At 44.2% G+C, this 27,012-nt stretch overlaps 2 protein-coding genes across 2 annotated transcripts; both read left to right on the forward strand.

Annotated features, from left to right (window-relative positions):
• Positions 1-6,764: 6,764 nt before the first annotated feature.
• LOC120916244 (synapse differentiation-inducing gene protein 1-like) lies at positions 6,765-14,490 on the forward strand. The gene is made up of 2 exons (XM_040327115.1): positions 6,765-7,105; positions 14,198-14,490. Exons 1-2 carry the CDS (start codon positions 6,899-6,901, stop codon positions 14,372-14,374), a joined length of 384 nt encoding a protein of 127 aa, XP_040183049.1. The 5' UTR covers positions 6,765-6,898; the 3' UTR covers positions 14,375-14,490.
• A 6,477-nt stretch (positions 14,491-20,967) lies between these two features.
• LOC120915962 (extensin-like) lies at positions 20,968-25,221 on the forward strand. Its single transcript, XM_040326804.1, has 2 exons — positions 20,968-21,740; positions 24,520-25,221. Exons 1-2 carry the CDS (start codon positions 21,123-21,125, stop codon positions 24,685-24,687), a joined length of 786 nt encoding a protein of 261 aa, XP_040182738.1. The 5' UTR covers positions 20,968-21,122; the 3' UTR covers positions 24,688-25,221.
• Positions 25,222-27,012: the final 1,791 nt, after the last annotated feature.

Below are 27,012 nucleotides of genomic sequence, written 5' to 3' on the forward strand. Positions count from 1 at the left end.
TCCAAACCAGACCTGAAGGGCCTGGTAATTGAATTTGGGGGGACCCCCATGCATTTTTTTTTTATCAATAACTTTCAATGCCTTTTCTCTGTATTGCCGGGAGCCGACAATTCATTATAGCCGCGAGTGATTTTAAATGTCTTTTTTTCCTTCAGAAATGACACTGTGCAGAGACAGTTCTAAGTACAGGAAACATGCGCAACTTCACAGGCATACTTTACACCCCCCCAGGTATAACATTTTTGTTTCACTTTAAGAATTATTAAAATCACTGCTCTTGAAAAAACTGCAGTTTTTAAAACAGTTTTTTTGCATTGATACATGTCCCCTGGGGCAGGACCGGGTCCCCAAACCCTTTTTATGGCAATAACTTGCATATTAGCCTTTAAAATGATCACTTTAGATTTTTCCCATAGACTTTTACAGGGTGTTCTGCGGCTTTTCGAATTTGCCGCAAACACCCCAAATTGTCCGCTGTTCGGCGAAAGGGCGAACATGTAATGTTCGACTCGAACTCGTAGCTCATCCCTACTTCCAGTATCTGTATATTATGTATTATATATATATTGTGTGTGACATCATATCAATAAAATATAAGTATGGCAAGAACTGACCGAACACATCCTTCTATACACAATACTATCTATCTATCTATCTATCTATCTATCTATCTATCTATCTATCTATCTATCTATCGCTCTAATCTATTTATCTATCAAATCTATCTATCTATCAAATCTATCTATCAAATCTATCTATCTATCATATTCTTATCATCCCATAATGATATATCTTTTCTATCTATCTATCTATCTATCTATCTATCTATCTATCTATCTATCTATCTATCTATCTATCTATCTATCTATCTATCTATCTATCTATCTATCTATCTATCTACCTACCTGTCTGTCTATCTATCTATCTATCTATCTATCTATCTATCTATCTATCTACCTGTCTGTCTATCTATCTATCTATCTATCTATCTATCTATCTATCTATATATCTACCTATCCATCTATCGCTCTAATCTATTTATCTATCAAATCTATCTATCTATAAAATCTATTAAATCTATCTATCTATCATTCCCATATCATCCCATAATGATATATATTTTATATCTATGTTATCTATCTATCTATCTATCTATCTATCTATCTATCTATCTATCTATCTATCTATCTATTTTTCTATCTATCTATCTATCTATCTATCTATCTATCTATCTATCTATCTATCTATCTATCTATCTATCTATCTATCTATCTATTTTTCTATCTATCTATCTATCTATCTATCTATCTATCTATCTATCTATCTATCTATCTATCTATCTATCTATCTATCTATCTATCTATCTATCTACCTATCTATCTATCTACCTATCTATCTTCTTTGTATGCAATCAGGCCGGTCCTTGCACTACACAGTTGAAGGTCAAACTAAAGGAAATTGAATAAGAAAATTGTATGATGTATGGCCAGCTTTAGCTGTAGTTCAGATTTTCCAGGATTGCTAATGTCACAAAACTTCATAACAATTGGATAAAATAAAATGTCACACGAGTGCTGATCTGAGCTCAGTTGTCCCCGGGATCGCACTGAATGAAGTATCACGAGTTCAAAGCCGCAGGTCAGTGAGATTTCATGAGATGGGAACGTTCTCGTATTCTGTATATCCTCCAGTTTTTTCATTGTTCTGTATATCCTCCAGTCTTTCCATTGTTCTTTATATCCTCCAGTCTTTCCATTGTTCTGTATATCCTCCAGTCTTTCCATTGTTCTGTATATCCTCCAGTCTTTCCATTGTTCTGTATATCCTCCAGTCTTTCCATTGTTCTTTATATCCTCCAGTCTTTCCATTGCTCTTTATATCCTCCAGTCTTTCCATTGTTCTGTATATCCTCCAGTCTTTCCATTGCTCTTTATATCCTCCAGTCTTTCCATTGCTCTTTATATCCTCCAGTCTTTCCATTGTTCTGTATATCCTCCAGTCTTTCCATTGTTCTTTATATCCTCCAGTCTTTCCATTGCTCTTTATATCCTCCAGTCTTTCCATTGTTCTTTATATCCTCCAGTCTTTCCATTGCTCTTTATATCCTCCAGTCTTTCCATTGTTCTGTATATCCTCCAGTCTTTCCATTGCTCTTTATATCTTCCAGTCTTTCCATTGTTCTGTATATCCTCCAGTCTTTCCATTGTTCTGTATATCCTCCAGTCTTTCCATTGCTCTTTATATCCTCCAGTCTTTCCATTGTTCTGTATATCCTCCAGTCTTTCCATTGTTCTGTATATCCTCCAGTCTTTCCATTGCTCTTTATATCCTCCAGTCTTTCCATTGCTCTTTATATCCTCCAGTCTTTCCATTGCTCTTTATATCCTCCAGTCTTTCCATTGTTCTTTATATCCTCCAGTCTTTCCATTGCTCTTTATATCCTCCAGTCTTTCCATTGTTCTGTATATCCTCCAGTCTTTCCATTGTTCTGTATATCCTCCAGTCTTTCCATTGCTCTTTATATCCTCCAGTCTTTCCATTGCTCTTTATATCCTCCAGTCTTTCCATTGTTCTTTATATCCTCCAGTCTTTCCATTGCTCTTTACATCCTCCAGTCTTTCCATTGTTCTGTATATCCTCCAGTCTTTCCATTGCTCTTTATATCCTCCAGTCTTTCCATTGTTCTGTATATCCTCCAGTCTTTCCATTGTTCTGTATATCCTCCAGTCTTTCCATTGTTCTGTATATCCTCCAGTCTTTCCATTGCTCTTTATATCCTCCAGTCATAGGCGTGTGCACAGGGTGTGCCGGGTGTGCCCAGGCACACCCTAATCACCATGTGCAGCACAGATTCCCCCTACTGCCCTGGCTCCCACCTCCTTCCCTCTGCAGTACTACCTGCTTCCCTCCTTTCCTCTCCTGCCAGCTGTTGCTGCGGGGATGTTTTAGGATGAGTGAGGGAAGGGGCTGGTAAATATGTATTTATCGCCCCCTTCCCTTTCTGAATGAACATGGTGAGTGATCGGTAGTGTGTGTTTGAGCTTTGGGGTGCACAACCTAATGCAATAGGCTGCGCACACCTATGCCTCCAGTCTATCCATTGTTCTGTATATCCTCCAGTCTTTCCATTGCTCTTTATATCCTCCAGTCTTTCCATTGTTCTTTATATCCTCCAGTCTTTCCATTGTTCTTTATATCCTCCAGTCTTTCCATTGCTCTTTATATCCTCCAGTCTTTCTATTGTTCTTTATATCTTCCAGTCTTTCCATTGCTCTTTATATCCTCCAGTCTTTCCATTGTTCTGTATATCCTCCAGTCTTTCCATTGTTCTGTATATCTTCCAGTCTTTCCATTGTTCTTTATATCCTCCAGTCTTTCCATTGTTCTGTATATCCTCCAGTCTTCCCATTGCTCTTTATATCCTCCAGTCTCTCCATTGTTCTGTATATCCTCCATTCTTTCCATTGTTCTTTATATATTCCAGTCTTTCCATTGTTCTTTATATCCTCCAGTCTTTCCATTGTTCTGTATATCCTCCAGTCTTTCCATTGCTCTTTATATCTTCCAGTCTTTCCATTGCTCTTTATATCCTCCAGTCTTTCCATTGTTCTTTATATCTTCCAGTCTTTCCATTGTTCTTTATATCCTCCAGTCTTTCTATTGTTCTTTATATCCTCCAGTCTTTCCATTGCTCTTTATATCCTCCAGTCTTTCCATTGCTCTTTATATCCTCCAGTCTTTCCATTGCTCTTTATATCCTCCAGTCTTTCCATTGCTCTTTATATCCTCCAGTCTTTCCATTGTTCTGTATATCCTCCAGTCTTTCCATTGTTCTGTATATCCTCCAGTCTTTCCATTGCTCTTTATATCCTCCAGTCTTTCCATTGCTCTTTATATCCTCCAGTCTTTCCATTGCTCTTTATATCCTCCAGTCTTTCCATTGTTCTTTATATCCTCCAGTCTTTCCATTGCTCTTTATATCCTCCAGTCTTTCCATTGTTCTGTATATCCTCCAGTCTTTCCATTGTTCTGTATATCCTCCAGTCTTTCCATTGCTCTTTATATCCTCCAGTCTTTCCATTGCTCTTTATATCCTCCAGTCTTTCCATTGTTCTTTATATCCTCCAGTCTTTCCATTGCTCTTTATATCCTCCAGTCTTTCCATTGTTCTTTATATCTTCCAGTCTTTCCATTGTTCTTTATATCCTCCAGTCTTTCTATTGTTCTTTATATCCTCCAGTCTTTCCATTGCTCTTTATATCCTCCAGTCTTTCCATTGCTCTTTATATCCTCCAGTCTTTCCATTGCTCTTTATATCCTCCAGTCTTTCCATTGCTCTTTATATCCTCCAGTCTTTCCATTGTTCTGTATATCCTCCAGTCTTTCCATTGTTCTGTATATCCTCCAGTCTTTCCATTGCTCTTTATATCCTCCAGTCTTTCCATTGCTCTTTATATCCTCCAGTCTTTCCATTGCTCTTTATATCCTCCAGTCTTTCCATTGTTCTTTATATCCTCCAGTCTTTCCATTGCTCTTTATATCCTCCAGTCTTTCCATTGTTCTGTATATCCTCCAGTCTTTCCATTGTTCTGTATATCCTCCAGTCTTTCCATTGCTCTTTATATCCTCCAGTCTTTCCATTGCTCTTTATATCCTCCAGTCTTTCCATTGTTCTTTATATCCTCCAGTCTTTCCATTGCTCTTTACATCCTCCAGTCTTTCCATTGTTCTGTATATCCTCCAGTCTTTCCATTGTTCTGTATATCCTCCAGTCTTTCCATTGCTTTTTATATCCTCCAGTCTTTCCATTGTTCTGTATATCCTCCAGTCTTTCCATTGTTCTGTATATCCTCCAGTCTTTCCATTGCTCTTTATATCCTCCAGTCTTTCCATTGTTCTGTATATCCTCCAGTCTTTCCATTGTTCTGTATATCCTCCAGTCTTTCCATTGCTCTTTATATCCTCCAGTCATAGGCGTGTGCACAGGGTGTGCCGGGTGTGCCCAGGCACACCCTAATCACCATGTGCAGCACAGATTCCCCCTACTGCCCTGGCTCCCACCTCCTTCCCTCTGCAGTACTACCTGCTTCCCTCCTTTCCTCTCCTGCCAGCTGTTGCTGCGGGGATGTTTTAGGATGAGTGAGGGAAGGGGCTGGTAAATATGTATTTATCGCCCCCTTCCCTTTCTGAATGAACATGGTGAGTGATCGGTAGTGTGTGTTTGAGCTTTGGGGTGCACAACCTAATGCAATAGGCTGCGCACACCTATGCCTCCAGTCTATCCATTGTTCTGTATATCCTCCAGTCTTTCCATTGCTCTTTATATCCTCCAGTCTTTCCATTGTTCTTTATATCCTCCAGTCTTTCCATTGCTCTTTATATCCTCCAGTCTTTCTATTGTTCTTTATATCTTCCAGTCTTTCCATTGCTCTTTATATCCTCCAGTCTTTCCATTGTTCTGTATATCCTCCAGTCTTTCCATTGTTCTGTATATCTTCCAGTCTTTCCATTGTTCTTTATATCCTCCAGTCTTTCCATTGTTCTGTATATCCTCCAGTCTTCCCATTGCTCTTTATATCCTCCAGTCTCTCCATTGTTCTGTATATCCTCCATTCTTTCCATTGTTCTTTATATATTCCAGTCTTTCCATTGTTCTTTATATCCTCCAGTCTTTCCATTGTTCTGTATATCTTCCAGTCTTTCAATTGTTCTGTATATCCTCCAGTCTTTCCATTGCTCTTTATATCTTCCAGTCTTTCCATTGCTCTTTATATCCTCCAGTCTTTCCATTGTTCTTTATATCTTCCAGTCTTTCCATTGTTCTTTATATCCTCCAGTCTTTCTATTGTTCTTTATATCCTCCAGTCTTTCCATTGCTCTTTATATCCTCCAGTCTTTCCATTGCTCTTTATATCCTCCAGTCTTTCCATTGCTCTTTATATCCTCCAGTCTTTCCATTGTTCTGTATATCCTCCAGTCTTTCCATTGCTTTTTATATCCTCCAGTCTTTCCATTGCTCTTTATATCCTCCAGTCTTTCCATTGTTCTGTATATCCTCCAGTCTTTCCATTGCTCTTTATATCTTCCAGTCTTTCCATTGTTCTGTATATCCTCCAGTCTTTCCATTGCTCTTTATATCTTCCAGTCTTTCCATTGCTCTTTATATGCTCCAGTCTTTCCATTGTTCTTTATATCCTCCAGTCTTTCCATTGCTCTGTATATCCTCCAGTCTTTCCATAGTTCTGTATATCCTCCAGTCTTTCCATTGTTCTTTATATCCTCCAGTCTTTCCATTGTTCTGTATATCCTCCAGTCTTTCCATTGCTCTGTATATCCTCCAGTCTTTCCATAGTTCTGTATATCCTCCAGTCTTTCCATTGCTCTTTATATCCTCCAGTCTTTCCATTGTTCTGTATATCCTCCAGTCTTTCCATTGCTCTTTATATCCTCCAGTCTTTCCATTGCTCTTTATATCCTCCAGTCTTTCCATTGCTCTTTATATCCTCCAGTCTTTCCATTGTTCTGTATATCCTCCAGTCTTTCCATTGTTCTGTATATCCTCCAGTCTTTTCATTGCTCTTTATATCCTCCAGTCTTTCCATTGTTCTGTATTGTGAATAATGAGATACATTGTTGCAGAGGTTTTCCTTCTTTGCTCTGTAGAAGGTTCTCCCCTCCCTGATCGTTGGTATTGGCGGCGGACGGTGTGTGTTCCAGGGATTTCCCTCCATTCTTATGATGTGGGTGGGACTCGGACGATGGCTCTGGATTATGTTCGGTCTTATACACTATGTATGAGAAGCTCGTATTTCACTCCCGGGACACTCCCAAATAAAACATCACCTGCCGACCAAACATTCCTCACTCAGCCTGAGATCCTGGGAGTATCGGAACAAAGATGTACCCCCCACTCAACTATTCCCAGGACCCCAACGTCCCCCCCGCCCCGTACTACGCGGCACCCCCTCCCACGGTGGTGACCACACAGCCGACCGTCATCGTGGTGCCGCAGCCGGCTTATAAAGACTACCTGGGGCTGTCCATCATGAATATGATCTGCTGCTGTCTTCCTATAGGCATCGCCGCGCTCATCTTCTCCGTACAGGTAAGACCGGGGGGAGGGGGGTGAATATAATAGACTCTCCAGCCAACCGGACCTTAGATGTGGCGGCTGCATTTGTTTTATTTTTTTCAGGCTTTTCAGAACTTTTTTTACGAGTACGGAAAAATGTATATTGATTCTGCCAGAAATCCAGACTCCGTCTCACTTCCCATTTTTTTTTAGCTTTCTTCTTTGAACTAAAAAACACCTCCATTTAGGAGAGAAGCCCAGGGTGACAACGCTGCTCCTCCATAGATACAATACAGTGAGTGTAGTCACCCCAGGACAGGACGTGTGTTACAGAAGGAGAGTAATCCAAATCAGGAGAGTTCCATAGACTGTGGTGTCACCCCCCCCCCCCCCCACTGAGTGAGCAGGCTAGCGCATCAGCAATGCTATACCCCATTATTGTCCTCAGTTACCCAATTCCTGTCTTTTTAGTGTCCTTAGACCCCCCCCCCCCCCAATAATGTCCTCAGACCCCCATTACTGTCCTCAGTCCCAACAATTAATATCCTTAGTGACCCAATTACTGACCTCAGACCCCCCCAATAACGTATTCAGTCCCTCACATTAATGTCCTCAATGATCCAATTACTGTCCTCAGTTCCCCCAATAATGTCCTCAGACCCCAATTACTGTCCTCATTAATATCCTTAGTGACCCAATTACTGACCTCAGACCCCCATTACTCTCCTCAGTCCCCCCAATAATGTCCTCAGGCCCCCCCCCCTACAGCTCCATTACTGTCCTCAGTTCCCCCACTCACAGCACTCAATTATTGTCCTAGGTCCCCCCTTTTACAGCACCCCATTATTGTCTTCAGTTTCCCCCCCTCAAAGTGCCCCAATACTGTCCTCAGGTCCCTCCCCTGTGCTCCATTACTGTCCTCTGCCCCGCTCACAGCACCCCACATTACTGTCCTCATCTCTCCCCCAGTGCCCTATTACTGTCCTCAGGCCCCCCTCACAGCACCCCATTACTGTCCTCAGGTTCCCCCTCCCAGTGCCCCATTAATGTCCTCAGCCCCCCCCCTCACAGCACCCCATTACTGTCCTCAGGTTCCCCCCCCAGTGCCCCATTACTGTCCTCAACACCCCCCTCACAGCACCCCACATTACTATCCTCATTTCCCCCCCCCAGCACCCCATTACTGTCCTTAGGTTCCCCTCAGCACCCCATTACTGTCCCTAGCTCCCCTCCAGTGCCCCACTACTGTCCTCAGCCCCCACCCCATCACAGCGCCCCATTACTGTCCTCAGGTTCCCCCCAGCACCCCATTACTGTCCCTAGCTCCCCTCCAGTGCCCCACTACTGTCCTCAGCCCCCACCCCATCACAGCGCCCCATTACTGTCCTCAGGTTCCCCCCAGCACCCCATAACTGTCCCTAGCTCCCCCCCAGTGCCCCACTACTGTCCTAATCCCCCACCCCCTCACAGCACCCCATTACTGTCCTCAGGTTCCCCCCAGCACCCTATTACTGTCCCTAGCTCCCCCCCCAGTGCCCCACTACTGTCCTCAGCCCCCACCCCCTCACAGCGCCCCATTACTGTCCTCAGGTCCCTCCCCTGTGCTCCATCACTGTCCTCTGCCCCCTCACAGCACCCCACATTACTGTCCTCATCTCCCCCCCAGTGCCCTATTACTGTCCTCAGGTTCCCCCTCCCAGTGCCCCATTACTGTCCTCAGCCCCCCCCCCTCACAGCACCCCATTACTGTCCTCAGGTTCCCCCCCTCCAGTGTCCCATTACTGTCCTCAACACCCCCCTCACAGCACCCCACATTACTGTCCTCATCTCTCCCCCAGTGCCCTATTACTGTCCTCAGGTTCCCCCTCCCAGTGCCCTATTACTGTCCTCAGGTTCCCCCTCCCAGTGCCCCATTACTGTCCTCAGGCCCCCCCCTCACAGCACCTCATTACTGTCCTCAGGTTCCCCCCCTCCAGTGTCCCATTACTGTCCTCAACACCCCCCTCACAGCACCCCACATTACTGTCCTCATCTCTCCCCCAGTGCCCTATTACTGTCCTCAGGTTCCCCCTCCCAGTGCCCTATTACTGTCCTCAGGTTCCCCCTCCCAGTGCCCTATTACTGTCCTCAGGTTCCCCCTCCCAGTGCCCCATTACTGTCCTCAGGCCCCCCCCTCACAGCTCCCCATTACTGTACTCAGGTTCCCCCTCCCAGTTCCCCATTACTGTCCTCAGGCCCCGTCATCACAGCACCCCATTACTGTCCTCAGGTTTCCCCCCCCCCCCCAGTGCCCCATTACTGTCCTCAACACCCCCCTCACAGCACCCCACATTACTATCCTCATCTCCCCCCCCCCAGCGCCCCATTACTGTCCTTTGGTTCCCCTCAGCACCCCATTACTGTCCCTAGCTCCCCTCCAGTGCCCCACTACTGTCCTCAGCCCCCACCCCATCACAGCACCCCATTACTGTCCTCAGGTTCCCCCCAGCACCCCATAACTGTCCCTAGCTCCCCCCCCAGTGCCCCACTACTCTCCTAATCCCCCACCCCCTCACAGCACCCCATTACTGTCCTCAGGTTCCCCCCAGCACCCTATTACTGTCCCTAGCTCCCCCCCCCAGTGCCCCACTACTGTCCTCAGCCCCCACCCTCTCACAGCGCCCCATTACTGTCCTCAGGTTCCCCCCCTCCCCCTGTGCCCCATTACTGTCCTCAGCATCCAGGGTTCTTTATACTAGAACACAGCGTGTAAGTGTAATACTCTTTCTTGGCCATCAGGTGTCTCTTATTGTAGAATCTCCAATTCTAACTTCTGCTTGTAGGAAAAGTAAACCAAGGGCCAGATTCACAAAGAGATACGACGGTGTATTATCTACAGATACACCATCGTATCTCTGACTTACACTGGTCCTATCTATGCGCCTGATTCATAGAATCAGTTACGCATAGATAGGGCTTAGATCCGACAGTGTTACAATGTGTTACACTGTCGGATCTTTTTTTAAATTTAAAAATGGCGCCGGGGGCGTTCCCGCTGATTTACGATAAATAATATGTAAATCAGCGAGATACACAAATTCACGAACGTACGCGGACCCGTCACAGTGTTCTTACGTCGTTTCCGTAGCGGTTTTCCGTCGTATACTTACCCCTTCTTTTATCAGGCGCAGCCAATGTTAAGTATAGCCGACGTTCCCGCGTCGAATTAAAATGTTTTAACGTCGTTTGCGTAAATCGTTCTCGAATACGGACGGACGTCGTTTACGTAAGCGTCGCAACCACTGACGTCCTAGTGACGTCAGTGGGAGCAATGCATGCCGGGAAATTTCGCGGACGGCGCCTGCGCATTTAAATCGGCGCGGGAACGCGCCTGATTTAAATAGTACACTCCCCTAGCCGCGGAATTTGAATTCCGCCGGGGGATTTAGGATCCGCCGTCGCAAGTTTGGAGGTAAGTGGTTTGTGAATTAGCCACTTGCCTCCTAAACTTGCGGGAGCGGATCTTAATTCACGTAGATCGAGCGGATCTATAGATCCGCTGCGCTACGTGAATCTGGCCCGAAGGCTCCATTCACACCTCAGCGTTTTGTGTTGACACGAAGCTCAAAGTTCCGCAACGCTTGAGAAGTAAAAAAATAAATAAATTATTCTCTATGGAGTTGGGTCACAACTCCACTATAAGTTGCCTGAAGCTCAGAAACGTTGTGGAGCTCGAATCTGGCAGATTGGTGCGTTTTCTTTTTAAGCGTTATTTGCTCCATAGAAATGCATGGAAACGCTTGATTCGTGCATCTTTCTGCTCAAATGCAATCATTTAAAGAAAATAAATAATAATACACTTCCCAGGGGGCGGGGAAGCCAGAAGCCAGACGTCAATAGCGAATATTGATTCGATGATGTCACAAGTGGGTGGGCTCACTGCACCCCGAGACCAACCATTTTGAAGCCAATTAGAGCGTCAGGTGCTAATCAAGTGCTTAAAAAAAATAATAATACTAGAAATCGATGCGTCCGGCGCCCGGCATGGAGATTAGACGCCCCTCAGGGCCGCCATCAGGGGTCCCTTACAAAGCTTCAGGCATGGGCCCCCTGGAGCAGCAGAGAACCGGGGGGGGGGGGAGGGTTGGGTTGCTGCCACCTGAAATTGAGAAGCGGGGGGACTGGCACCTGAAATTAAGCGGGGGGGGGGGGGCCTTTACAAAAAAAAGAAGAAATAGCGAAAAATATACATATACAAAAATTATAAAAAAGGGGGGTTGGCATCCGGGGCCCTGGGGACCTCTGGGCCCTTTAATAAAAAGAAAAAAGAAACCTCTGGGCCCTTTAATAAAAAAAAAAATATATATATATATATATATATATATATATATATAAATAAACATTTATAAAAAATACATAAAAAAAGGTTGCCATCCGGGGCCCTGGGGACCTCTGGGCCTTTTAATAATAATAATAAAAAAATATATATATATAAACAAAAAAAATAAAAATAAACATTTATAAAAAAAGAAAAAAAAAGAGGGGGGTTGCCACATGGGGCCCTGGGGACCTCTGAGCTCTTTAACCTCCCTGGCGGTATGATTCTGCCTGAAAAAACATGCTGAAAGCGGTACAATTATTTGCAAGGAAATTTGGTGTTTTATACTGTAGGCCTGTGATTTTTAGGAATAACTCACTTAAATCTGACCAAACAAGAATCTAATAGGCATCTCGGGTATGACATTTTTTTAAAAACAAAATTTTAAATTATAATATAATAAATAATTATAAATAATTATAGAAAGTAATAATATAATTAAAATAAAAATTATTCAATAATGTAATCAACTCAAAATCACTGAAATCATTCTCAGTTGCAGAATTGTTGCTGTCATTATTTTATTTTTTTTATGACGAATTTCCCCGCAAATCGCTATCGCACAATTCTGCAAGTGATTATAATTTATTATCGCTGTTTTCTAGCTGATCTAAAACCATTTTTGACATAAAAAGACACTTTTGGTTGCTATGGACAATCTACAGTTTTCAGGCAGAAAAAAAGGTTTTTATTATATAAAATGACATGCAGGGCACTGGGCAGACCACTAGGGACAAGGGGGGTGTGTTTTTTTTACATACAGTACTGTAATCTATAAGATTACAGTATACTGTATGTAATGTGTTTGTTTACTTTTTTGAATTTGGCGCCGATCTCCGCTCCCGTGCGTCGTAACGTCGCAGGGAACGGAGATCGGCGGCACAGGAGGACGCTGTGTGAATCGAGCGAGGTCCCGCTCGCTCAAACAGCGTGGTGACATCGCTGGATCCAGGAGAAGGTAAGCCAGCGCACGCTGCAGGCTCTGCATGTCTACCCCGAGCGTGACTCGGGGATACCGATCGCAGCAAGAAAAACCCACCCCGAGTCACGCTCGGGGTTACCGCCAGGGAGGTTAACTGCTTGCTGACCAGTTATACGGCGGCAGGTCGGCTCTGCAGGGCGAGATCACGTAGCTATACGTTATCTCGCCGAGCAGCCAATAGGGGCACGTGCGCACGCCCCCGCTCACCCCTGCCGCCGATGCGCGTGCCCGGCAGGCGCGATCACAGCCGGGCACACGCGATCGCTCGTTACAGAGCGGGGACAGGGAGCTGTGTGTGTAAACAGTCAGGGGGGAAATGCTGATCTTCTGTTCATACAATGTATGAACAGCGATCTGTCATTTCCCCATGTCAGCCCCACCCCCCCTTCAGTTAGAACACACCCAGGGAACATGATGAACCCCTTCCTCGCCCCCTAGTGTTAACCCCTTCACTGCCAGTGTCATTTTTATAGTAATCAATGCATTTTTATAGCACTGATCGCTATAAAAATTCCAATGGTCCCAAAAATGTGTCAAAAGTGTCCGAAGTGTCCGCCATAATGTCGCAGTACCGATAAAAATCGCTGATCGCCGCCATTACTAGTAAAAAAAAAAATATTAAGAAAAATGCCATAAAACTATCCCCTATTTTGTAAACGCTATAACTTTTGCGCAAACCAATCAATAAACGCTTATTGCGATTTTTTTTAAAGAAAAATAGGTAGAAGAATACGTATCGGCATAAACTAAGGAAAAAAAAATGTTTTTTTATATATTTTTTGGGGATATTTATTATAGCAAAAAGTAAAAAATAAAAAACAATTCAAAATTGTCGCTCTATTTTTGTTTATAGCGCAAAAAAATAAAAACCTGCAGAGGTGATCAAATACCACCAAAAGAAAGCTCTATTTGTGGGGGAAAAGGGACGCCAATTTTGTTTGGGAGCCACGTCGCACGACCGCGCAATTGTCAGTTAAAGCGACGCAGTGCCGAATCGCAAAAAGTGGCCTGGTCTTTGACCAGCAATATGGTCCGGGGGTTAAGTGGTTAATAAAAATATATATATAAAACAAAATGTAATTTTTTTTTATAAAAAAGGGATGGGGGGGGGGGGGTTGCCATCCGGGGGCCCTGGGGATCTCTGGGCCCTTTAATAATAATAATAATAATAATAATAATATATATATATATATATATATATATATATATATATATATATATACAATTTTTTTTTATAAAAATAAAAATAAAAAAAGGGGGGGGGGTTGCCATCCGGGCCCCTTACAGGTGTACTGCCTGTACCCCCCTGATGGCGGCCTTGCCTGCACCCCTAATGGACCAGCCGCCGCTGCTCTTTACCCATGTGATCAGCTGTGTCCAATCACAGCTGTTCACATGTAAACAAAGAGATGCTGGTTATTGACATTCCTCTCCTCACGCCCATCAGTGCCACCTATCAGTGCCCATCAGTACTGCATATTAGTGCCTCCTCATCAATTCCCATCAGTGCTGCCTCATCAGTGCCCATCAGTGAAGGAGAAAAAATAATTATTTACAACATTTTTGGTCTTTTTTCTTTTTTTAGCCGAGTGGTGATTAAACAAAAAGAAATCTATCCGTCTAATAAAATACTAAAAATCTCATATGAGTACAGTGTTGCAATTGTCATTCAAAGCGCTGACAGCTGAAAATTGGCCTGGGCAGGAAGGGGGTAAAAGTGCCCGGTATTGAAGGGGTTGAAGATTGGACCTGATCCACATTTCCTTCTCTCTCTCTCTCCCTCTAGACACGAGACGCCGCGAATCGCCAGGACGCCATCAGCGCCCAAGCAAACTCCCGCACGGCCTTCACCCTGAACATGGTGGCCCTGGGCATCGGGATCTGCTGCCACATCGTGTGGATCGCCTACGTCATCTACATCAGCGTGGTGCTGAGCGCCGCCGCCTCGTCTTATTACGGATAGCGGGCGAGGGGAAGCGGGAAAACGCAGCGAGGCGATAAACATGGGGTTAAGATTGTGAAATGTATGTTCTTTTTTTTTTCGAGGAAGTGAAAATAAAATCATTTACATTGTTCAAATGACTTCTCCAAACGTTGCGTGGCGATTCCGGCAACGAGCCGAGGAACCGGTTCTCTCCAATTGCCGGGGGAATGGGTTGTGCAAACAGCTCTGTCTGTGTTCTCTTCTTCATTTGTTTACCTTCATAGGGAAACGCTTTGAATGCGCCCTTCATAGGGGCAGAGCGACATTCTTCATAGGGCACTGCCACCAGGGTCCGGACAAGGGAGGGCAGGGGGGGCACTGTGACCAGGGTCTGGACAAGTGAGGGCAGGGGGGCACTGCGACCAGGGTCTGGACAAGTGAGGGCAGGGGGGGCACTGCGACCAGGGTCCGGACAAGTGAGGGCAGGGGGGGCACTGCGACCAGGGTCCGGACAAGTGAGGGCAGGGGGGGGGGGGCACTGCCACCAGGGTCTGGACAAGGGAGGGCAGGGGGGGCACTGCGACCAGGGTCCGGACAAGTGAGGGCAGGGGGGCACTGCGACCAGGGTCCGGACAAGTGAGGGCAGGGGGGGCACTGCTAACAGGGTCCGGACAAGTAAGGACAGGGGGGGCACTGCGACCAGGGTCCGGACAAGTGATGGTAGGGGGCACTGCGACCAGGGTCCGGAAAAGTGGGGGCACTGCGACCAGGGTCCGGACAAGTGATGGTAGGGGGGCACTGCGACCAGGGTCCGGACAAGTGTGGGCAGGGTGGGCACTGCGACCAGGGTCCGGACAAGTGTGGGCAGGGAGGGCACTGTGACCAGGGTCCAGACAAGTGAGGGCAGGGGGGGCACTGCGACCAGGGTCCGGAAAAGTGGGGGCACTGCGACCAGGGTCCGGACAAGTGAGGGTAGGGGGGGCACTGCGAACAGGGTCCAGACAAGGGAGGGCAGGGGGGGCACTGCGACCAGGGTCCGGACAAGTGATGGTAGGGGGGCATTGCGACCAGGGTCCGGAAAAGTGTGGGCAGGGAGGGTATAGTGTCCCATCATTGGTGTCAGTGGGAGGAATAGTGCCCCATCATTGGTATCAGTGGGAGGAATAGTGCCCCATCATTGTTGTTAGCGGGAGGAATAGTGCCCCATCATTGGTGTCAGTGGGAGGAATAGTGCCCCATCATTGGTGTCAGTGGGAGGAATAGTGTCCCATCATTGGTATCAGTGGGAGGAATAGTGTCCCATCATTGGTGTCAGTGGAAGTAATAGTTGCCCCATCATTGGTGTCAGTGGAAGTAATAGTTGCCCCATCATTGGTATCAGTGGGAGGAATAGTGTCCCATCATTGGTGTCAGTAGGAAAAATAGTACCCCATTGTTGGTGTCAGTGGGAGGGGATGATGCCTCAAGGGGAAGATAGAAGCAAGCAAAGGGCTGCCCCCGGCCCTGCACCTTCCTCATTGTGAAAAAAGAGAATAGTTCGAGGAAGGTGCAGAGGAACCGGTTCTGTCAAATTTCAGGTCAAAGCTTTATGTAAATAGTCGCCTTTCCCCCCCCCCCCCCCGGCTCTTTTACCTGCTGAACAATTCGAAATTTCGTCCATCCAGTCCTGAGATTTACACAGCTCCGCCACAAAGCACAATGCCCTGGCCTACTTTCATCCCTGCGTCAGTTGGCACGATAATCGCAAATGAATGGCGACTAAACATGAGCTTTTGCGATTGCGGTGCGATTCTTCCCTGCGATCTCAAAACACCAAATGTGAATGGAGCCTCCCCCCCCCCCCCCCGTTGGTGTCTTTTAGATCTGCCCCTGGAGCAATGAAAAATTAGATGTAAGATTAACGGACAAAATCTCCCACGAGTTTAACCACTTAAGCCCCGGACCTTTAGGCAGCTAAATGCCCAGGCCCGGTTTTGCGATTCGGCACTGCGTCGCTTTAACAGAAAATTGCGCGGTCGTGCGACGTGGCTCCCAAACAAAATTGGCGTCCTTTTTTCCCCACAAATAGAGCTTTCTTTTGGTGGCATTTGATCACCTCTGCGGTTTTTATTTTTTGCGCTATAAACAAAAATAGAGCGACAATTTTGAAAAAAATTCAATATTTTTTACTTTTTGCTATAATAAATATCCCCCAAAAACATATATAAAACATTTTTTTTTTCCTCAGTTTAGGCCGATACGTATTCTTCTACCTATTTTTGGTAAAAAAAATCGCAATAAGCGTTTATCGATTGGTTTGCGCAAAATTTATAGCGTTTACAAAATAGGGGATAGTTTTATTGCATTTTTATTAATTATTATTTTTTTACTACTATTGGTTGGCGATCAGCGATTTTTTTCGTGACTGCGACATTATGGCGGACACTTTGGACAATTTTGACACATTTTTGGGACCATTGTCATTTTCACAGCAAAAAATGCATTTAAATTGCATTGTTTATTGTGAAAATGACAGTTGCAGTTTGGGAGTTAACCACAGGGGGCGCTGTAGGAGTTAGGCTTCACCTAGTGTGTGTTTACAACTGTAGGGGGGTGTGGCTGTAGGACTGACATCATCGATCGAGTCTCCCTATAAAAGGGATCACTCGATCGATACGCCGCCACAGTGAAGCACGGGGAAGCCGTGTTTACATACGGCTCTCCCCGTTCTTCAGCTCCGGGGAGCGATCGCGACGGAGCGGCTATAAACTAATAGCCACGCCGTCGTCCCGGATCGCTCCCCGAGGGGATCCGCCCGCCGCACGCAGCGGAGGGGGTCCCGATCGGACCCCCGACCCGCTAGAAGGCAAGGACGTATATATACGCCCTTCTGCCTGTCCGTGCCATTGTGCGGACGTAAATAGTCGTGCGGCGGGCGTTAAGGGGTTAAATGATCCCGTAGGGGGCGTGGATCATTTAAATTAGGCGCGTTCCCGCGCCAAACGTAGTGCGCATGCTCCGTCGGGAAACTTTCCCGACGTGCATTGCGGCAAATGACGTCGCAAGGACGTCATTTGCTTCAACGTGAACGTAAATGGCGTCCAGCGCCATTCACGATTCACTTACGCAAACGACGTAATTTTCAAACATCGCGACGCGGGAACGACGGGTATACTTAGCATTGGCTGCCCCTGCTAATAGCAGGAGCAGCCTTACGCGGAACCTGACGAACGCAAATGACGTAAAATGCGTACGTAGGGCGCGCGTAGGGTTGTGAATCGGCGTTAGTATGCAATTTGCATACTCTACGCTGACCACTACGGGAACGCCACCTAGCGGCCATCGTAAGAATGCAGCCTACGATACGACGGCATAAGAGCCTTATGCCAGTCATATCTTAGGCTGCAGTCGGCGTAACGAGCTTTCTGAATACAGAAAAGTCGTTACGCCGGCGCAACTAAGCAATTGCGCTGCGTAACTATGGTTACGCAGACACAATTGCTTACTGAATCCACCCCAGTATATATACACACAAGCCGGGATGTATATATTGTAAGGGGTTAGCTCGGTAGCGGGGTGTGTGACCCCCTGGATGGGTTCACTACACACTTAGGTAGATTCACGTACAGCGGCGTTATTTTAGGGCGGCGTAGCGTAGCCTGTTTAGGCTACGCCGCCGTAAATTAGCTAGGCTAGTAATGATTCTCAATATACTAACCTGCTAATTTACGGCGGCGTAGCCTAAAACGAGTGGGCGTAAGGCAGTGTTTCTCAATTCCAGTCCTCAGGCCCCCCCAACAGGTCAGGTTTTCAGGATTTCCATTATTTTGCACAGGTGATTTGATCAGTTTCACTGCCTTAATAATCACCACAGCCGTTTCATCTGAGGGAAATCCTGAAAACCTGACCTGTTGGGGGGGCCTGAGGACTGGAATTGAGAAACACTGGCGTAAGGGCACCTAATTCAAATGGGTTGGGGGGGGGGGGGGGCGTGTTTAATGGCAATGAGGCTTGACCTCACGTTTTTGATGTTTTTTGTCACTGCGCATGTGCCGGGCGCCTACATTCCCCAGGGCACATTGCGGCTAAGTACGCCGTACGGGCCTATTGATTTAGACGTGGACGTAAACGACGTAAATCCCGATTCGCGGACGACTTACGCAAACGACGTAAAAATTTCGAATTTCGCGGCGGGAACGGCGGCCATACTTAACATTACTATTCCACTAGAGCACTAACTTTACGCGGCCTATCTCTTATCGCCATAAAAGTACTGCTTCGGCCTGGCGTACGTTCGTGAATCGGCGTATCCCCTCATTTACATAATCTACGCCGGCCGCAATGGAAGCGCCACCTAGCGGCCATCAGAAAAATTGCAATCTAAGATAGGACGGCGCAAGCCGTCCTATCTTAGATATGTTTAAGCGTATCTCTGTTTGAGCATACGCTTAAACATACGGCGGCGTAGATTCTGAGTTAGGCCGGCTTATCTACTGATAAGGCGGCCTAACTCTTTCTGAATCTACCTAACTGAACTTATACAGACAGGCAGTTGAAGACGGTTGAAAACAAATGGGTAGATTCACGTACAGCGGCGTTAATTTAGGGCGGCGTAGCGTAGCCTGTTTAGGCTACGCCGCCGTAAATTATTTAGGCTAGTAATGATTCTAAATCAACTTACCTGGTAATTTACGGCGGCGTAGCCTAAACCGAGCGGGCGTAAGGGCACTTATTCAAATTGGTTGGAGGGGGGCGTGTTGTATGGAAATGAGGCTTGACCTCACGTTTTTGACCTTTTTTTTCACACTGCGCATGCGCCGGGCGCCTACATTTCCCAGGGCGCACTGCGGCTAAGTACGCCGTACGGGCCTATTGATTTCGACGTGTACGTAAACGACGTAACTCCCGATTCGCGGACGACTTACGCAAACGACGTAAAAAATTCGAACCTCGCGGCGGGAACGGCGGCCATACTTTAACATTGTTATTCCACCTCATAGGTGGAATAACTTTAGGCCGCCTAAGGCCTTACGGAAACGACGTAATTCAACTGCGGCGGCCTGGCGTACGTTCGTGAATCGGCGTATCCCCTCATTTACATAATCTACGCCGGCCGCAATGGAAGCGCCACCTAGCGGCCATCAGAAAAATTGTAATCTAAGATAGGACGGTGCAAGCCGTCGTATCTTAGATATGTTTAAGCGTATCTCTGTTTGAGCATACGCTTAACCATACGGCGGCGTAGTTTCTGAGTTAGGTCGGCTTATCTACTGATAAGCCGGCCTAACTCTTTTTGAATCTACCTAAATGATTTTGGTTTATTCTTCCATCTTGCTGGAAACAAGTGCAAGCATCCAAACAGCATAAACAAAATCAAACATAAAATAAACCCTGGCCACTTGGGGCGTCTACCTTCACCACACAGGGACCTATCTATGGGGTCTGGCACAGCCTAGTGCTGGGTAGACACTGCTGATCATACAGCAGAAAAACAAAAGTCTTGTTGATTTTTTATCACACAGAAAAATCAACAGCACCTCACCTCCTCAGAAGTATTTCAGCTCACTGCTCTCCTTCACTCAGAAAGCCTCAGGATGCAGCAATCAGTAGTAATCCTCTGGATTACTTATAGAGGCCTTAATTGCCTCATTCTGCACAGCTGAAGTTTTCAAACGCCCTTAAACCTTTCTGGCTACTTCTGCAGCCGACACCTGATAATAATTGGTGTATTGTCTAAACAAGGGAGAAATGTATCTCCCATCTGTGACAACACCCACAGATTTACCTGACTTCCTGTCACAATATATATATACTAAATACACTGCAGCTAATTGAATCAGCTGCCTGCCTGAAGTATATTAGCAACAGTACACCAGGAACGGCCTGCAGTAAGATCTAGCTATACTGAATACAGTATATATACTGTATATATATATACAGTATATATACTGTATACTGCAGAAACGGCCTGCAGTAAGATCTAGCTATACTAAATACAGTATATATACTGTATATATATATATATATATATATATATATATATATATACATACAAAGCCTGGATGTATATATATACTAAATACACTGCAGCTAACTCAATCGCCTGCCTGCTCAATCTAAATGAAACGTCACTCTCTCTCGGTCAACGTCAGCAACACACTACACAGGGCCGACGTGCAGGCGGCCTTATATAGTGTGGGGCGTGGACCCCCTGAGCCATAATTTGCTGACGGCGCTGTGATTGGTCATAGTGCATGCTTGGCCAATCATCAGCCAGCAATGCACTGCGATGACGCAGTACATTATGGGGCGTGACGCGCCGCTCGAATTTGGCGCGAACGCCCCATAATGTTCGAATTTCGACGAACGATCGAACAAATGTTCGAGTCAAACTCATGTTCGACCCGAACAAAAAGCTCATCCCTAGCGGAAGGGCAAGGTTAGCAACTAGTCCAAACACCCCCCGAGGAGCAGGAGCTGACGCTCCATTGGTGGTCCCAGTGCCAACTCTGTACTGCTCCGAGATGCTTGAGCACCATTTTTACTGTGCAACAATAATTTTTAGAAAAATTTAGAAAAATTCCTTCCATCAACATTTTTCACTGTGAGTGATGGGTGAGGAATGCGTTCTTTACTGGAAATGAAATAATAAAGGTTCAGGTGACCGGGTCTGCCTACTTCTGTCTTTAGGCAATTTTCTTAAAATGTATAAACTAGGTTACTTTTGAAGAAAAGTCACACAACTAGTTACAACGCCGAGGTGAAACAACCAGAAGAAGAAAGGCAGCAATAATAATCGAAGGGCGTCATGTCCACAGAGGGCAATTCGTACGAAGGTGTAGACTTTGGTCACCAGGACAATCCCCCACCATACTACGACAACGCTACACCACAGTCCCTTCCAGTGATGAACACCACACAACCAACATTCTACCTACCTCCATCGGATTATTCCGAATCGCAACCAGGAGGCATGGTCAATCCTCCTCCATATCACATCAACAACCCCAGTGAAGGAACTTTCCCTGGGCCGATGGTGATCCCTTCTCCAGAACCGGCGCATCCACAAGAAATGGGCATTTCTCATCCACAACCCAGCAACAACCGAAAAAAATGTATCCAAAAGCCTCTTCCAATGTATAACCCAGAACTCTTAACACCACAGATCCCCAGACCAACCGTGCCCGAAGCATTTCCTTTGCCCACCATGATTCCCGGAATGATGGCACCACTGCAGGACCTTCAGAACAGTCCAGTTCCAGGCACAGAGTTTGTTCATACTGTCCAACCAATGGTGGTGACCACACAAACTACCGTGATCTCTACTCATACACCCCCCTGTAAGGACTATTTAACGTGGTCCATCCTGAACATTATATTTTGTTGTTTCATTTTCGGGACAGTGGCGCTTATCTTCAGCCTTCAGGTAAGAAATGTTGGGTAGACTTGGTTGCTGTGGCCCTTTAACATTCTTAGTGCTATAGCATACTCTTTGCTCGTGATCTAGATTTCTACTGGTGGTTCACATGGCATCGGAGAGCCAGAGTTGTACCATCAATGCCAACAGGACCAGGTTGTGTCCATTGTAGCATGTTGAAATATATTCAGTTCTTGTATGTATAGCGCTTTTTGGCTAAATGTACTTTTTTACATGTAGTTGCAGTAGTGGATCTGCCAGGTTCGCAAAGGTTGCACTTGCGACTGGGGCCTGGCGTTCCACCACTGGTCCCCGCTCTCTCCTGGGACCAATGTATTTCCCAGGAGACAGCAGGGGGGGGGGGGGGGTGGCCGGAAGTGGGTGCAAATACCAGTCTTAGACAGGTATCTGCACCCCCTCCCCCCTGAAAGGTGCCAAATGTAACACCAGAGGGGGGAGGGTTCCGAAAAGTGTAAGGGGCAGATTCACGTAGAAAGCTGTTACGCTGCGGCGGCGTAATGTATTCCATTTACGTTACACCGCCGCAAGTTTACAGCGTAAGTGCTTGATTCACAAAGCACTTGCCTGTAAACTTGCGGCGGCGTAGCGTAAATCCGCCCGGCGCAAGCCCGCCTAATTTAAATGGGGCGGGCACCATTTAAATTAGACGCGTTCCCGCGCCGAACTTACTGCGTATGCTCCGTCCCTAAAATTACCCGACGCGCATTGCGCTAAATGACGTCGCAAGGACGTCATTGGTTTCGATGTTAACGTAACGGCGCCCAGCGCCATTCACGGACGACTTACGCAAACGACGTGAATTTTCAAATTTCGACGCGGGAACGACGGCCATACTTAACATTGGCTAGGCCACCTAGAGGGCATCCTTAGTTTTACGACGCGTATCTCGACGGAAACAACGTAAATTTAGAGCGACGGGTAAAGCGTACGTTCGTGAATCGGCGTAACTAGTCATTTGCATATTCTACGCCGACCGCAATGGAATCGCCACCTAGCGGCCGGCCTAGAATTGCAGCCTAAGATCCGACGGTGTAAGTCAATTACACCTGTCGGATCTTAGTGAGAACTATGCGTAACCTGATTCTAAGAATCAGGCGCATAGCTACGACTGGCGAAACTCAGACATACGACGGCGTATCAGGAGATACGCCGTCGTATCTCTTTTGTGAATCTGGCCCATAGTTCCCTTGTTTGGGTGGAACTCCGCCTTAAGGCATAGAATGCGCCTTCTGCCTTTACAACCAACCACTTTAATCTCATGTCTGAACAAATTTTTAACAAAAATGCTACGTTGTATGTTTCCATCTCCGTTCTGATCATTGTTTATAAACAATGTAACTTTGTATCTTTCCATCTCCAGACTGATCAATGTTTCTGTTTAGTAAACAAACCCCATTGTTACTTTGTAGCTTTCGGCTGATCATAGTTTATAAACAATGTTACTTTCTTATCTCTCTGGAGTGTGAACAGTGTTTAACTGCTTTCTGCTTTACAGTAGTTGTAGTGTGGGCAAGCGGCCGCTCCAGGCTGGGTGACGTACCTGTACGTCAAAAACGTTCTCTCAGATCCAGGGCATGCATGCGTCCCCTACCTACCTGTGCTGTGATTTGACACAGCGGGGTGGATTCACGTACCTGCACTTTAGCTTACGGCGGCGCAGCGTATGGTATTTACGCTACGCCGCCGTAACTTACAGGAGCAAGTGCAGTATTCACAAAGCACTTGCTCCGTAAGTCGCGGCGGCGTAGCGTAAATGGGGCCGGCGTGAGCGCGCGTAATTTAAATGGGGAAGGGCGGCGTGTTTTATGCTAATATGTGATGACCTGACGTGATTGACGTGATTTACGAACGGCGCATGCGCTGTCCGTGTACATATGCCTGTGTGCATTGCTTCCAAGTACGGCGCAACAAAGTATTGGTTTCGACGTGAACGTAAATTACGTCCAGCCCTATTCGCGAACGACTTACGCAAACAACGTAAAAAATTCAAATTTCGAAGCGGGAACGACATCCAAACTTAACATTGGCTGCGCCTCCTAATAGCAGGAGCAACGTTACGACGAAAACGACTTACGCAAACGACGTAAAAAACTACCGCCGGGCGCACGTACGTTTGTGAATCGGCGTAACTAGGTAATTTGCATACTCTACGCTGAAAACGATGGGAGCGCCACCTAGCGGCCAGCGTGAGAATGCACCCTAAGATACGACGGCGTAAGAGACTTATGGCAGTCGTATCTTAGGCTAATGTCGGCGTATCTTGCTTTCTGAATACAGAAAGTAGATACGCCGGCGCAGATTTGAATTTACGCGGCGTATCTATGGATACGCCGGCGTAAATTCTCTCTGAATCTACCCCACCGTGTGTTTGACAGCTGATTTCAGCCAATTATTTTCAATGCCAATGATAATCTTGCATTACATTGTACTTGCCGACTGTCCCAGATTTGCCGGGACAGTCACTCTTTCTACTAAGCTGTCCTGGGATGACTGTGTCCGTGGAACCTGTACTGTGCCCTCCTGATCCCAATATTGTGCCCGCCTGACCCCCGCATCGTTCCCTTCTGCCTCCCTACCAGTACTGTGCCCTCCTGATCCCAATATGGTGCCTCAGGGTCCCTGGAAAGGTGGAAATACCGGTTCTTCTCTTGCCGCGACCTTCAGTTAGGATTTCCTTTAAAGACTTGCAAGCTCACGTGAAATGTATATCTACGTTTTAATTTTTTTTTTTCAGCTCAGCATTTAAAGATCTCATTCTGTTTTACAGACACGTTCCGCTAAAAGGCGCCGGGACTGGGATTTGGCGATGGAAAAATCCCACAAAGCTTTTCGCTTCAACGTGGCCGCCATCACTTTTACATGTTGCCTTGCTGCTTCTATCATACCTGCTGTGTACCGCCTAAACTACTACTCTTACACAAGTTACCATGGATAACTGCGCACTGATCTACACGAGGGCGACGCGCTCTTTGGGGGTTACAGGGTGAAAGGTTTTCCTTTTGTAGTATTTGGTGGATTAGGGAAGGGTTAAAACCTCCGTCAAGTTTTCTTCCCCTTTGAGATATCCTCTCGCTATCTGTTCTGGTAAGGCCCCAGTCACATCAGCGCGTCTCCAAAGTCGCGTGATTTCCAGTGCGACTTTGATGCCACTTTTGGTGCAACTTTGATGTGACTTTACACTCTCTGGATCAGTCGCATCAAAAGTCGCACCACAATATGCAGCATTTTTGAGCTTTGGCGGGTTTTTTTTATTAGCCAATAGGAAAAAAAACATCTGTTGCATCATTTGTTGCTAGGGTTTTAAGCTTTTTTATAGCTTTTCCATCAGCATTCATTTCTTGTTTTTAATTATTATTCATTTATTATAAAAAAAAATCCCCCGTTGGTGTAAGAGGAGTTAAAGTTAGATTAGGGTTAGGATTAGGGGTTAAGGTTTGGGTTAGGGGTTAATATTTTATTTTATGTATTATTATTATTATTATTATTATTATTATTATTATTATTATTATTTTTAAGAAAAATAACGCTTTGGCGTTTTTTTTTATTTGCCAATAGAAAAAAAAAATCCGTGGAGTTAAAGAGGAGTTAAAGTTAGATTAGGGGTTAAGGTTTGGGTTAGGGGTCAATATTTTATTTTATGTATTATTATTATTATGTATTATTATGTATTATTATTATTATTATTATTATTATTATTATTATTTTTGAAAATAATATTATTATTTTTTTGCTAGGGTAAGGGTGTTATTACTACTATTACTACTACTACTACTACTACTACTACTACTACTACTACTACTACTAATAATAATAATAAATGAATAAATAAACATAAAATAAATCCTCCATAAATGTAATGATAAATAAATAAAATAAATTAATGAATACTATGTAATAATATATAGATAGATAAACACATAAATAACACCTAGGATTAGGGGTTAAGGTTTGGGTTAGGGGTTAATATTTTATTTTTTATTATTTTTTATTATTATTATTTATTATTATTATTGTTATTTTTTGCTAGGGTAAGGGTGTTATTACTACTACTATTACTACTACTACTACTACTACTACTACTACTACTACTAATAATAATAATAATAATAATAATAATAATAATAATAATAAATTAATAAATAAACATAAAATAAGTCCTTTAAAAATGTTTATGATAAATAAATAAATAAATTAATACTATGTTATAATATATAGATAGATAGATAAATAAATAAATAAATAAATAACACCTAAGATTAGGGGTTAAGGTTTGGGTTATGGGATAATATATTATTTTATGTCTTATTAGTATTTATTATTATAATTATATTTTGCTAGGGTAAGGGTGTTATTACTACTAGTACTACTACTACTACTAATAATAATAATAATTAATAAATAAACGTAAAATAAATCCTCAATAACATTTATGATAAATGAATAATAAAATAAATGAATACTATGTAATCAATATATATATATATATATATATATATATATATATATATATATATATATATATATATATATATATATATATATATATATATAACCCCTAGGATTAGGGGTTATGGTTTGGGGTTAATATTTAATTCTATGTTTTATTATTATTTATTATTATTATTATTATTAATTTTTTTGTTAGGGGTAGGGGTGTTATTACTGCTATTACTACTATTACTAATAAATGAATAAATAAACATAAAATGAATCCACAAAAAAAAGTAATGATAAATAAATAATAAAATAAATGAATACTATGTAATAATATATAGATAGATAAATAAATAACCCTAACCGTAACCCTTAATCCTTTAAAAAAAATCTAATCAAATTATTAATAATGATAATAATAATCAAAATAATAATAAAATAATAATAAATAAAAATAACTAAAAATAAATAAATATATTTTTATTATTAATAATAATAATAATAATAATAATAATAATTATTATTATTTTTGTTATTATCATAATAATAATTATTATTATAGATAAAGAGAAGTTTTTTGGGGGGATTTTCTGGGTGCCAGCAAGTATTGAAGACGAAAATATATATGTAAAAATACAATTAGTTTTATTAATACAAAAAAAAAACAGTTAAAAAGTTTTTTGTAATTTTTAACAAACATAAACATTAAATACAGCTTGTCATGAAATGATCCATCAAAAGAAAGAACTGCTTTTATGATGAGAATGTTTTGATATTATTATTATTATTATTATTATGGCTATTTGTTTTCATGAACTGTTTCCTT

The sequence above is a fragment of the Rana temporaria genome, chromosome 10 (genome assembly GCF_905171775.1).
Source record: "Rana temporaria chromosome 10, aRanTem1.1, whole genome shotgun sequence".
Taxonomy (NCBI): Eukaryota; Metazoa; Chordata; class Amphibia; order Anura; family Ranidae; genus Rana; species Rana temporaria.